This window comes from Melospiza melodia, chromosome 3 (genome assembly GCF_035770615.1).
Source record: "Melospiza melodia melodia isolate bMelMel2 chromosome 3, bMelMel2.pri, whole genome shotgun sequence".
NCBI classification, from domain to species: Eukaryota; Metazoa; Chordata; class Aves; order Passeriformes; family Passerellidae; genus Melospiza; species Melospiza melodia.
This window is the reverse complement of record NC_086196.1, coordinates 35,269,296-35,283,451: the sequence shown is the minus strand read 5'-3', so window position 1 is coordinate 35,283,451 and position 14,156 is coordinate 35,269,296. Positions and strand designations below refer to the sequence as shown.

General features: G+C 38.3%; 1 protein-coding gene across 2 annotated transcripts in view; it reads right to left on the bottom strand.

Moving 5' to 3' along the window:
- The window catches only part of MTHFD1L (methylenetetrahydrofolate dehydrogenase (NADP+ dependent) 1 like), a 144,039-nt gene that overhangs the window by 109,978 nt on the left and 19,905 nt on the right, over positions 1 to 14,156 (bottom strand). For both annotated transcript variants that reach the window (XM_063151276.1, XM_063151277.1), the window contains exons 9-12: positions 13,578 to 13,675; positions 9,601 to 9,774; positions 1,683 to 1,819; positions 284 to 330 (exon numbers count right to left, since the gene is read on the bottom strand). In XM_063151276.1, coding sequence (XP_063007346.1) covers positions 284 to 330; positions 1,683 to 1,819; positions 9,601 to 9,774; positions 13,578 to 13,675 — 456 coding nt within the window. The remainder of the gene's footprint in view (positions 1 to 283; positions 331 to 1,682; positions 1,820 to 9,600; positions 9,775 to 13,577; positions 13,676 to 14,156) is intronic.

Below are 14,156 nucleotides of genomic sequence, written 5' to 3'. Positions count from 1 at the left end.
TCAGTTTTAATGGCACTTCAGGGCTGACATTAGGACTCTGCTTGGACCAGCTGTGCATGGTCAAGGTGGTTCCTCACCAGTTCTAGCCATAGAGAGGTTTTGCTGAGCTCTAAATTCGACTCTATTGGGGTAAAACAGCCATACATTTCCAAACCAGCACTGTGAATGTCACAGAATCATTAGGGTGGGAAAAAACCTCCAAGATCACCAAGTCAATCTTCAGCTATGAATATCACCATGCTCATTAAGCCATCCTACAGACTGCAGGCTGAGGCTGTCTCACCTCCTCCATGGGGATCACTTGAGCATATCCACCTCCAGCTGCTCCACCTGCACAGGGAAGCACACAGTCACATCAGTTTTGGAAAAAAACAACCATCTTTAAACACACTAAGTGAAACACACAGCAATGATGACACATTTTTGACATTTTGATTTCTATTAGAAGATCAGTGATGCACCCAAATAAACATGATTTCCTTAATCTTGCTGGCTTTATTTTTTTTTTTTTTTTTCAGTAGGTAGCAAAAAGGGAATTCTTGCTCTGAAATGAAAAGCTACATGTGAAGGATGGTGCAGGCTCTGGCTATGTAAATCTGCTTTTGCCTGGATTTAGGACACAGTCATGCACATGCAGCTGCTGGGTGGAAAGACAAAGCAGTCACAAGCAAGCACTGCTTCTGAATGAAACCTTCACACCCTTGCCTGGGCACTCCTTCCTCTGTACATGGTACAGGCAAAGAAATTTGCTGTTGCCTACACACAAGCTGAGTGGAGGGATTAAAGCACTCACATGCACCAGTCTTAGTTGAGAAGCACCAAGCACAGGAGCCTTCTAGCTGAAGCCAAACTTGTTAACTTAAACTTCAGCAAAGCAAAGCAGAGCAGATGGGGGTGCTTGCCCAGTTAGGCACCAATTTCAGCTGAGAAATGGCAAAAAAGAGATTGCATTACTTCCTGCTGCTGGCCGGTATTTACAAATGAACAGAGACGGGGCAAATCTGAACCAGTGTCATGAGCTATTTATTCAACACATCAGTCTCAGTACATCGTTAGGACAATGGAGACAGGATGTTAACAGCATTGAAGATGGGCTTGCAATCTGGCTGGGTCTTACCTGGCCCTCAGGCTCTTAAAGGGTTTCTAGGCAAAAAGGCAGCAGCCCACGATTAGAGGAGACAGCTCAGGAGAACAGAGAGAAGAGGTTCAGACCTAGCCAAACGTGTGCTGCTGACACAACTGAACCACAACTGCTAAATTCCTTGTACTGCTTGTGAATATCCAATGTGGAGCCTTTCTCAAGGAGCAATTAGACAGTAATATTTAGAAATGTATTTAAAGAGTCCCCATGTAGAGGGGTGGCTGGAAGAGTGTGTACTCACACAAAATTCCTCATGGCTAATTACATCCCTCTGCCTTTCCTTATGTTTAGGGTTTATCTGCATTATCAGTACATGTTAAGTGCAGGAACATAGGTATGAACCTTGCACAGGAAGTCATGTGCAAGAAACCTTAATGTATTAGTTACATACATATTAAAAAATCTAATATGCTATGACTGGGACAATCCGCTGAGTGAAGCAATTAAGAAAGTAAAACAGAAGAAATAAATTCAAAAAGGCAGAAATGCAGTATTTCCTTTTAATCTGAAAAAGGTCATAGGTTCTGCAAATATTATGTACCTTTCACTCCAAAAGTAGGTCCTTGAGAAGGCTGTCTCAGACAAGCAAAGGAATTAATGTTAAGGTGTGCAGTAAGCGCCTGAACGAGACCAACTGTGACTGTGCTTTTCCCCTCTCCTAGGGGTGTAGGGGTTATTCTAGCAAAACAAGAAAAAAGATTAATCAAATTCTTTGCTGATGTCAGCCTGGCTAAGGATATCAGAACTTAGAGCTTTTGATTTCAATGAAGAATATTTGTACAGCAAATTTCAATAAGATTACTTTATCTTCACAAAAATACTGCCACAATGTTAGCCCCTAGCTCAAGCTGGAATGCTAATATACATGTGTCTTCTATTTAAGCAATTTACTATGATAGCAGAAAAAGAGAAGATTATTTTGGCAAAAGTTCTAAAAAGAATATATTGAATTTAGACATTTTTATTACAGCACAAAAGTCTCACCAGTTTCATTAACAAACCATCCATCACTATACTCTAAGCATGTATTAATATTTTTCTGCAGTAATGCATGAGATCTTTTATTCCCACTGTTCAAACTCTGAATGAAACAATAGAATATTTTAAGTTAAATAACCAACGCTTTTCTTTGTAGAAATCAGCTATGCCTCTCCAGCTTCCATGTCACCATAATCCTCAACAATGACAGAGCAACTGCTTTTTAAATATAACAGGACACAAAATCCACTATATTCAATTGAACATGATTCATTGTACACTTCTGTTTCAGAGATTTAAGGGCAATAGGGGACAATGACAATCATAGTCCATACAAAAGATCAAAAGCCTCATGCTACAGCTCCCATATTTAGACCATGAGTGAAACAGGACAGAATTTTAAAAATACCTGCAAACTCAAATCAGAGACTCTATCCTCCACTCTATTCTTGTCCCTAGAGAAGACTCTATTCTTGCTCCTTTAATAAAGGGACAATGACAGCTGATTTGGCAAGTAGAAAACTTCATCAGCCTTCAGCGAACAAGAGACACCTCAGTTTAAATGATCCTCTCCCTACTTTCAACATCAGCACATTTGTTTATGATCCATCTTAAAAGTGTGTCGGGGGTGCTAGGGTTTTTCTTCTCTTTCTGTTTTTCTTTCTTGAGGTATGAACACATCTCAGGGCTCCAAAATGCATTTCAATGATTCTTTTGAGGCAGCATTTCTCTTTCTGATTGGCAAAAGAAGAAAGCCCCAGTCTTTTTCCATTCACACCACTCTCACACAAATCTTCCTTTTTGGCAAAGAGTAACCATTCACATTTTTGGTGCCTTTTCTACCTGCAGAGAAGTACTTCAGTGAAGCCGATGTAAAAACTAGTGCTCATTCCCAAGGAACTACAAGCACGCACATGGATCTAGTCAAAGGGGAACCCTTATCTTGTGACCTTTTCAAAACTTGAGCTGAAACATCTAGCTCTAATTAGAAACACTTCCTTCCCCAACTGGTAATTTTTCCAAGATATTCCTATCCTCAGATCACAATTCAAATGGCACAAAAACATTAGAGTAATTGTAAGAATCAGCTTAGTTCAGTCAGTTCACAGACTGGCAAAAGCACTTCTTTGTCCCATGAAAGAAAATAGATGAAAAAAGTTAACTTTTCATAAATCTATCTTTTACAGCATCATCAGATCCTTGGCTTTTACTTTAAAAAAGATGCCCTGGATAGATATATCTGGGAAAATGTGGGGAGTTTGGAAGTAAGTCAAATCAACATCTTTATACTGTTCTAGGGAAAAGAAAAATTCAGAAATGTAGTCCTTTAACCAAATTTTCAGTGAAATCAATGGGGTTAAGCACATCTATAAGAGATTCCCTGAATTCTTCAGTTTGAACTACTCTTATGTGACGATGGGCCACTTATTTGGGCACTTGGTTTTAGCAATTTTCTCCCACATTTTATAACATTGTGTTCACCAACCATCAGATTCTAAAACATCATCAGTAACTTACTATTCGTTATCCTAGACTACTCAATTATCCTAGAATGGCACTTCTTTGACTTAAAAAAGAATTCATAGAACTCAACAAAGTATCTACGTAGAGCCAAAAAAGAGGTGAGAGATTTAGAGCATATCCTTCATCTCAAAAGCAGTTTTGGTCCCTGTTGTTTTTTTAACCATACTGGGCCTTCTTATTTTCTTCTGATCTACTGCAGGAGCATATAATGCTACTTCATTTCTTTTACTTTCAAGTTTGCAGTTCCTAGAAAAAAGGATACTTTTAATCTCTGCATTGTCAGGACAAGGAACCCTCAGGGCTTTACTGTTGCCACACAGATAGCTTCTTTTTTTCCCACCACTCTTTTTCTCATCTCCTTTTTGTCCCAGGATCTTTACTGTTGCACAAATGTGTTTCTTTCAGAGCATCACAGCCAGGTTAACTCACTTATACTACCAGTTTCACCTTCTGACTACTGCCATAACACTGGTTTCCCCAAACCCATTCAAGTAATTCTTAGCATGGTTTCTCCTTATCCCTTGTTCTCCTCTACTATCTCATTCACTTTTGTCTATTGTCCTAATCTCTTTTACTTGATCCTCTTATTCCTGTGCATTAGAACCACATTTAAGGCATATAAAAGTAATCCTGAGGCATTACTGTGTTAAAAGACTTAACAAGGTGACAACTCATAAAGCAATTATTTAAAAATAATAACAAAAAAAAAAAAAAACAAAACAAAACAAACCAAAAACCAGAAAAAATAGTAATGAAACACTCAAAAGAAAAGTATTCTACTATGATACGATGATACTAAGATATGAAAGAGACACCTGTAATTGTTTACTGGAAGTTGCCAGTAAAGAACTTTCCAAAAACTCTGTGCACACAATGGCTGCACTACTAACAGAAAAAATTACATTTGCAGGGCATCCTGTTGGTGGCTACCTCTATTTTTGAGCATCAGGCATATGAAGTTCACACTTAAGAGAATTCAGAGACACAATCCCTAGTTATTTACTTGGTTTCAGGTCAAAATGTGGCAGGTGGCTGATCTGGCATGCACAGCAACACAAGGACTCTTTACAACTCTTTTGAAACCAGGAAAATCAAAGATGCAGCCTTCATCCAGCAAAGACAATGAAACTGCAATTGACAAATGCATAAACAGAATGCACGTTGGTAGCATAAAGAATAATATCTCCTTGTCACAGAAGAAAACAACACACAATCAGTCAAGTGTCACGTTTCTAAAATGCTCTGGTAACTTGACTGGCCTACTCTAACATGACACTGTAATATGAACCAGAAAGCACTGAGAGTTTTCTGAGACAGACCTTTTTCCAGAAAGCAAAAAGAGCTGCTCTTTCATTAAACTAGCAGGAAACCTCAAGAGCTAAACAGTTATTTATTAGTTTCAACAGTTACCAAAATCTCAGCTTTAAACATTAGTTAAAAGAAGAAGAAAAAAAAAAACCACCTGAAATTTAAAGAAAATTCTATTCCAATAATTTTCTTTTGAAAGTTTATTTTAAATATCTTCCCTTTTGTACCTGCTGTACTTTCATTGGGGTTTATAAATGAAATAATCCACCTAATCTGTTTTGTGGACATTGAACTGTTTTTGCTGGCTACACTACTGAGCCTACACTCTTGCAGCTTAGGTCACTTGCTCACATGGGTATAAAATTACAACTGCCAATGGCTAACTTTAGCTCAATTGTGCAATGCTATGCTTTAACCTTATGCAAATTAAGGAAAAACCTCCTTTAAAATGCAATAGATTTTAATGAACTTCAAGAGACTTTAACAGCCATTTGCATTATTCTTCAAATTTCTTTAGTATGTTTTCAATCAAAACACAGAAACCCCACAATAATTTCCCGCCTTAAACTTTGCCACCTACCAAGCAGTCATCAGCTCCCTGGCAAAGTAAGTTTTCCATAACATTGGAAAGCCTTCTCTCTTTATGTATATCAAAACAAAGATAAGAATATGCAGACTTTTTGTTTGTTTGTTATACATCACATTAGCTTACAGCAGAGCTGTTTCTGTGGGAAAGCTACACGAGGTCTCCCAAAGAGAAAATAAACGAACAGGGAGACATACACTGCACCAGCTGTAACCTCCTCACAGCTACACCAGCCACCGTGACTCCAGCAAGAACTTCACTGCATATGTGACAATTCTCTTATGTTCAACTCATAAGTATCAGCAGATTCAAAGATTTTAATGAGTTCATAACTCATGTGATCCACATGGAAACCTGCAAAGCCAGGCTATGGAGGCCATGGGCAACTGAGTTCCCACCTATGTACGTCTCCCACCCTAGATTACAATTGCCAAAGATGTATTTCTGAGCACAGAAGTGTTGCAACTGCTGTCACCTCATCGAGATGAGGCTATGGCAATGTTGCAGTGGCATCCTTGGGGTGGGACTGGAGCTTCCAAATACAAAAGCACAGAGGTCACTATGAAGCTAAAATGACTGAACAAAGACAGGAACAGACTCAGGAATCCTCCACTGCAAACTCTCATAATCCACTACAGACTCATACACGACAATCCCAATCGGGAGCTGAGTAATGACATGACCAATACATGACAACTGTCTCAACTATTACTTTATCTTGGACTGGTAGACAATTGAGAGCATCAACACAGGGGCATTTTTCTCTCTTATCTTTCCCTGTATCTTTCCTCTAATTTTTATTTTCCTTTTTTCTTAGCTTTTAATCACCTTGCAGCCCAAGGAACACAGTAAAAAGAAATACAATGCTTTTTTCTTTCTCCATTTTTATCTCACTGAAAACGTAGTTCATCACAGAACAATCTATTACTGTTAGGAGAAAAGTACTGATTTTAAATTTTCCAGCATTCAAAATCCAACACATTTCTTGTTAAAAGCAGAATTGTATTTCATAATTTTCCCACTTTTTATTCTTTCTTGTCTTGCATTTTTGAAGTGAACAAGTTTGCAGAATTATCTGCTAAAAGTCACAACACTGGAGCATTTAGAAACAAGATACTGAAACATACACACACACAGACATAGATTCTAACAAACTGCAGCTGTAATTTCATATTGTGTCTGTGAATATGCCATGTACATGCTTGAATACATGATTAGGTTACCCTGAACACTAAACTTAGCTCCTAGGTCAAGCACAAGCTGCATTCATTTGCATGCTCTCAGCTGGCAATGAGTGGAGGCAGTTTGAGTTAACAGATCCTGTGATGTATTATTTAACACACTAAAATTCTGTTTGCAGGCAGTGAATGCCCAAGAACCGATTGCTCCACAATAACTTGTGGCTCTGCCCCCATAGTGTTTTAACACAAGCCCTAGAGCAAGCCAAATAGAAAAGAAAATAAAAAAGCAAGAATGGAAAAAAAAAGATAAAAGAACGGTCTCCATATAGAGGTAAATGAAATTTATGAAGAAATAAAGTCTTACCCCTATTTTCGGGTGTCATGATCTGTTCATCAAACTGCATACAAAGTTTATAATACTTCAGCATACAAAGTTTATAATGGATGAGACACTTAGCCATATTTGCTTGCATTTAGAAGGAACAAAAAAGACTGCAGTTAGCAACTTTTTAAAGGGCCCTAAACCTTCCATAGAGATAAAAAGGTACATTTCAGTTGTATTTTCCTGCTCAGAACAAGAAGTTTGGTCTTTAGCATATCAGGAATAAACTAGACATGCATCTGAAGCAAATATTTATAAATTCCTAGACATGGTGAAACATTTAAATCTGAATGTGCAACTAAAGGCACAAATGTCACTGGCTGCATCATGGATGGAGGCTGGAGGTTTTGCAGTTTCTTGAATACACACACACTTTACACTCTTTTCCCACACAAGAAGTTCCCATCATACATTTCAAATGTTTCCACCAGAACTGTAAGTATAAACATATATATTAAATATTTCGTCTGAAGCATTGAAAATTTATTCTGAAGGCTTCATTGCACTGCATCATTCTAAAATAATTTTAAAATATCTTTGGTAACTGTGAACAAACATAATAATCCAAATAGCAGGTTCTGGTTGACCTTGCCTTGGCAAGGGAGAGAATGAAGGCAAAGGGGGATATTTCACTCCCCAGTTTCCACACTTCAGTGATACTTGATTTTCATTGCATTGAACACTTCCCCATCAGACAGAGTTCCCTGCTTTTCTTAAAATCATTGTCATCTGCTACAGCCATTTCAGCAAGGGAGAGCAGCTGAGAGCATATAAACACACATTATATGTATATTTTATATGTACTATATTTCAAAGTCAAGCTTTGAACTCCCTCAGAAGAGAATGTTCCCACTATTGTAGTGACCCTGCCCAGGCACTTCTGCAGCAGATGTGGCTTTGCACTAACCCCACAAGATGCAATGACTCCAGAGATGTTACAAATAGCAACATATTGCATCACCAGCTTGGCTAGGTACCAAACCCAGCCCTTTGTTTCTGAAACACCATTCTGTATTGGTATATTTTATGTAAACTTTAAAGAGGATACAATTTTCTACTTTTTGCCAGTTTTTTATCTTGATGGTCAAAGCTTCTGCATTTCTTCCACATGCAGATGCACTTCTTTCTGTGACAACTGCTTGAGACAATTTCTTTGAAGGAGAATGGGGGACAAAGCAGTGTGGAGAAATGTAAGAGCTGGTGCATGCAATCTGACACAACTTAAATCCACCCAAATGGGGCTCTGCAACTTGTTATCTCTGCACCTGCAGACATCTTCAAATAACCTCTTCTTCTGAGAGAGGTTTGTTGCTAGGGAAGCCTGGATTGGTCTGCAGCATGATGACCACCTGATGCTGTTGACATCATGAGCATGAAAATACATGGCAGCAACTTTCTTTAAACTCAGTCAAATGCTGAAACTGTTTTTGTTTCTCCAATGCCACAAAACCCCAAACCAAAATAAAACTATGCCAAAGGAAACCAAGCTCAACAAGCTGTTATTTCCTTCTCTTAACTGCTTCAGCATCCTCCAGGAATATCTTTAACGCTGGACTTCTATCACATAGCTTTGAGGAAAGCCTCATATCTTGCCTGCCTCAGCTTTGTGACATCAAGTCAGACTAAAACAGCTCCATCTCAATGCCAGAAATCCAGGTTGTTCCCACAGGAAGGCAGTAAAGCAAACAGTTCAAGAAACACCATCCAAGGTGACGAATCCGTAGGTAAAGGTGGTTAACAACAGCCTTCTCCTTCTGCATCAGCCAAAACTGCATTTTAAACCTGACTGGTTTTAGTTAAAAGGAAGCAACCAATAGTTTAACTCAGAATATAAAGACACACTGCAATTTAAGTATTAATGAAAACCTTCACATGTTTGTTCACAAGTAGAAGTTTCCACTTAGTAAATCAGGTGAATGAAAAAGTTGTGTCACTGAATGCAAGAAAAACCTGAAGCTCTTCAGAAGAGAAGTGCATAATTCCTGCTGAGCATTGCATTTGCTATAATCGTGGGAAAAGCAAGCAGGATAAGCCTGCCTGGAGACATGTCTACATTTCAGAGAAAAAACATGGCTTTTTAAACTTTGTAATCTGTTCTTCAATAAAAAAAGTATTTATTGTTAATATCAACAGATTAGCATCTAGCTTCTGTTAAGGTTTGTTTATAAACAGCCACAATGCAAGCAGCCTTAAATATCCAAGTTAAATATTTAAAATTCTGATAAAACAGTAAGAAAAACTCCACTCACCAACATTTCACAGAATCATAGAACAAATTACCTTTTATAAAATTTACTTTAATTCAGTAAAATGAGTTTGGAAGAAAAGCTGTGTTATTTCAAAGAAGTTCAAAACCTGCTCACTGTCAGAAAAGAGCAACATACAGATGAAAACATTGAAGATTCTTATTTGTACAGAGTATAAAAAAGATGTGAGTTGCATGTTTATATTAATAAGAGTGGAAACAGCAGACATTAATGACATTACATAGCATTCTTACCCAGCAACTAGAACATATTTTCCATCTGGTTGATCCTTTAACCTTTCCAGCAGGGACAAACGTACTTTGGCTTTGGTTTGGCCATAGATCTCAATTTCATCTGTAAGCAATCCTATCTCCTTGGCAAGTACATCAACAGCTTTTGGACTCTGTGCTCGGGAAATCTCAATATCACTGGAAAAGAAAACAAATAGGAGCCAGGAGATTTCTCTCAGCTTAGGTGGTCAACAACAGAGCACAAAACAACAGCAAATAATCCAACAATGGAGTTATTGTAATGAGTTTTTTAATTCCCCTCTCACATTTTATTAACCAAACCTAAATATTAACTAACACCTAATATAACATTGAAAATCACATACAGAGTTTGTTAATTGTTACAATTTCATAGAGAGCTCTCCTTTAATCAGATTCCAAATATTACGTAATGCTTTCATATCAAGCTAGAAACGTGTCTGCTGGATGCTCAAGCACGTCCCACTGGAATGGATGTTTCTGGATTTGTTTTTCCCTTTTGTTCTCCTCCCTCACAGCATATTTCAGCACATACAATTTACTAAAAAGTGCATGCATTCCTTGGCCAACAGTCACACAAACACACTTGCTAAACCCGAAGCTTGTGCACGCAGTGCCTTTCATCCGAGGGCAGCACCAACATTGCTGCTGCCCACGAGGGCACCAAAGGAAACAAGGCATTTGAAGACCAACTCATGCACTTCTAAAACACAGCTAAACTAAGAATGGCCACAGAGCAGGAGTCTACAGCACAGGGTTCAACCAAGACATCCACTGAGCTTACAAACTACCCCCAGCAAGGGTGAGCAGTAGCTGAGGCAAGCCACAGATTCCCTGAGGGAATGTGGCTGTAGGGGACACTATTGTAACTGCAATTCCTGACCTGGACAACCTGAGGTCTTTGGATTTAATATTCCATCATGCATTTTGCATTTGTGAGCCTGACCTTGTTGCCCATTATATCCACATATGTAGAAGCTGTAAGCTCCTGCAGCATGGAAGCCCAGGGGCTGGAACACAGGATGTGAAGAGTTGTCTCCTTGGGCTTTGAATTGCTCACACTTAAGAAATTACTTTCAGCCTAACCAGGCTAAATTTCTTCCTGTAGTTTCAGATGATCACAGTATTTTTAAGACAGAATCTGGCAGTGTTATGAAAGCTCATGTCCTGAACTTTCAAACATTCTGCAAGACCTTAAATATCCACCAGTGAACATAAAACTACAACCAGATCTCAACTCTGTGTGTGTACTTCAGCCATTCTGCATCCACTCGACAAATGATGAGTCTGTGCCAACTTAATGGCTTGGAAATTCTTTGAGAAAATCCTAAACTGGCTCCATTATTCATTTATAGCTCTCAAGTATCCCCCTTTTGCACCCCGCAGCAGGCAAGTGAAACCCAGAAACCACCCACCCAAACAATGGCATAATCCAGAACTACAGGACAAGGAGTTACTCAATCACAGTACTAAGCTGGAACCTGCTTTCTTTCAAAGACATACTAAGTGCATCCTCTTTCACAGAAGGATATACCTTTGGCTTCCTATGTGTGACTTCAAACACAGCTAGCCATAAAAATTAAATGAGAGCACAAGATGGAGTGGCTTACAAACATCACATTGCAAAAGACCATCTGAAGTTTTCACTCAGAGCTTCCAATATATAAACAACTAAAGTCCCAGAAAACTCTTGCTAAGTTGGTGATAGTGTGGTCCCTTAAAGATCTAACCAATTAAAAATTTCAGAGTGACTATCTTCCTTAAAATAATTGATGCATTTAGCAAGGGGAGAAAGATACAGACTAATATGACAACATTACTTTACATTTTTTTCCTCCTTCTAAATATATTTTCCCAAGACACAGAAAATTAAAGACTTGGTTATACCTGGACTTTAGAAGTCTATATTTGTTGCTGACTCTTTTAGTCTGACAAAATATTCTCTGTATTGGAAATACCAGAATTGTTCAATATGTTATGTTATTCAGTATTGCTGGAGATGTGCAAAAGTGGTTCTTCTGCATGAATGAAAACTGTTAAGCAAGAAGGCCACCACTGACAATGCTAAGTGATAATTTACAAAATACAGAAAAATTTAAAAGATGGAGGAAGGCTCTACATCTACTCACCTGACATTTCTTTTTTACTGCATACTGTAAAAAAATTTTCCATTCCATTTCCAATATATTTGGAAATACTTCAACCCAGATCTCACAGAAATCAAAAAGCAGATGTTCTTAGTTTTAGTGCTTAAGCAGCTTTGCCTCACTTTCAATGAATACTCCATCTGTCTCCACACAACGTGGTGTATTACTGAAAGCTTACATTTTATTACAGGATACTTTCCATCTGAAGGGATTTTTTACATTTAAAAGAAAAAGACTGAAAAAGCTATAGACTGAGCAGATAAATGCAAGTCCTATTACTAATTATAATCATATATATTATATGATGGTGTGTATATATATTTATACACAATTATTTATTAATTATATAATTATTGATGTACTAAACACAATGTCATAGAGAGGGTTTAGAATACCTTTTTGTGAGTATTTTTTTTACCATCACCCTCATGACATCACATACTTTAATTGTATTATTGAAGGAGAGTTTTTTAGGCTTCATTTCTAAAAACTGAATTCTAGATTTCCAGAAAAAGCTCAAGCATTTCTGCCTCCTTATGTCCCTGGTCACCAGGGAAAACTCATTCTTTTGGCATCTCTGGTTTAGATTACATTTGTGTTCATTCCCATTGAACTGTTGTAAGAGACAGTGAAAAATAAATCAAAATACAACATTTTGTCACAGCTTTCCAAAACGACACCAGCAGGATTCAGAATTACAGAATCACAGACTGGCTGGGGTTGGAAGGGACCTCTGGAAGTCATCTGGTCCAACCCCCCTGCTCATGCAGGGGCATCTAGAGCTGGTTAGTTGCCTATGTCCAGGTGGCTTCTGAATGTCTCCTAGGATGGACGCTCCACAACCACCCTGCACCTGTGTGTCAATATTTGGTCACTCTCACAGTGAGGAAGTGTTTCCTGATGTTCAAATGGAGCTTCCTGGGTTTCAGTTTGTGCTCACTGCTGATGGTTCTATCCCTAGGCTCCACTGAAAAGAGCCTGCCTTGTTCCTGTTTGCATTACTGTACATTGTATTTAGACACACTGGTAAGATCCTCTTATCCTCCAGACTATGGAGTTCCAACTCTCTCAGACTTTCTTCTGGTGAGAGGTTCCTTCAGCATCTGCAGAAGCAGGCGTATCAATAAGCAAAAAAAAATGTTGACACTTTCCTCACTTTCAAGCCATTGGTTCCTCTCTCTGTCACCCAACACAACCAACACAGAGCAAAGCACTTTAGCACAGTAAAGAGCTCAGACTGCTTTAAATATCAGAGATGTCAGCAATCATGCCAAGGCAGACCTGAAATCCCTGAGGCCCAGACACGGGCCTTGGGAAGTGAATGACAGGAGCTGATTGAAAAGATTCTGGCTATGAGAATAAATATGCTTCCTGCTTTTCACACCCACACAGAATTTAAAAGTCTAATGCAGAAGAAAGTACTTCTACTGAGGGAAGAAAATAAATACAAACTCAAATGCCACTGAAACCACTGAGCCTTAACTAAACACCTTCCTACACCAGGGTTCAGCCATTAGGAACCTCTTGTCTTTTGTATTTCTGTTGGTGTTGCACAAGACTTCTCCTCCCTTTGACAATGAAACCTTCCAGCTTTAGGACTTCATGAAATAAAGCTTGGCTCCAATGAAAAATCAAAGTAAAAATCGATATCAAACAGAAGACCACAGTCATGATGAAGCGTACAAGAGAATGGCACAACATATAATCCATATAAGATTAAAAATTATTTAGGCACAGCACATTTTTAGGTTGTCACACTTGCTTGCTCTTTTTAAAAATATTTTTCACTTTTTTTTCTTTAGAAGCACTTATTACCTGGGCACTGGGGAGACGGGTTGCAGTTTCAAGCTGTGGAGGTCCCACTTCCTGTACTGCTGGGACTGGATCCATCGCTCCATGTTTTTTACCATGTTCTGGTTTTAAACAAGAAAACAGCACACAACAGCTGCATCATAAAGGCTGAACAGCAATTTCAAACAGTCTCTAGAGTATGTTGAAATAACTTCCACAGCAAAGGCTAACAAAAAGCCCCAAACTTAAAAATTTTTCCATTTCATGGTTTTAGGACAAAGTAAGAGCCACTTTTCTATTGTATGACCACATTTCAAAAAGAAACAACCCCACTAACAGATAAGTGGCAGAGAAGATTCTCTAATTAGGCAGTTGGACATTTTATTCTGATTAAGACAGAGAATTACTATTCTTCTCTCACACCTTAAAAATAATGGAAGATACTGATTGTTCACTGACTGACTCATGCTGCTTCCAAAACTAAATAACATAGCTTTGGACCCTCTATCCATTTTAATGCAAAAATGCAGATACAATTAATCTTCTCAGTCTTACCAGAGTGAATGACATTAGCCTATTGACACAAGTGCTTCTGCCAACCTT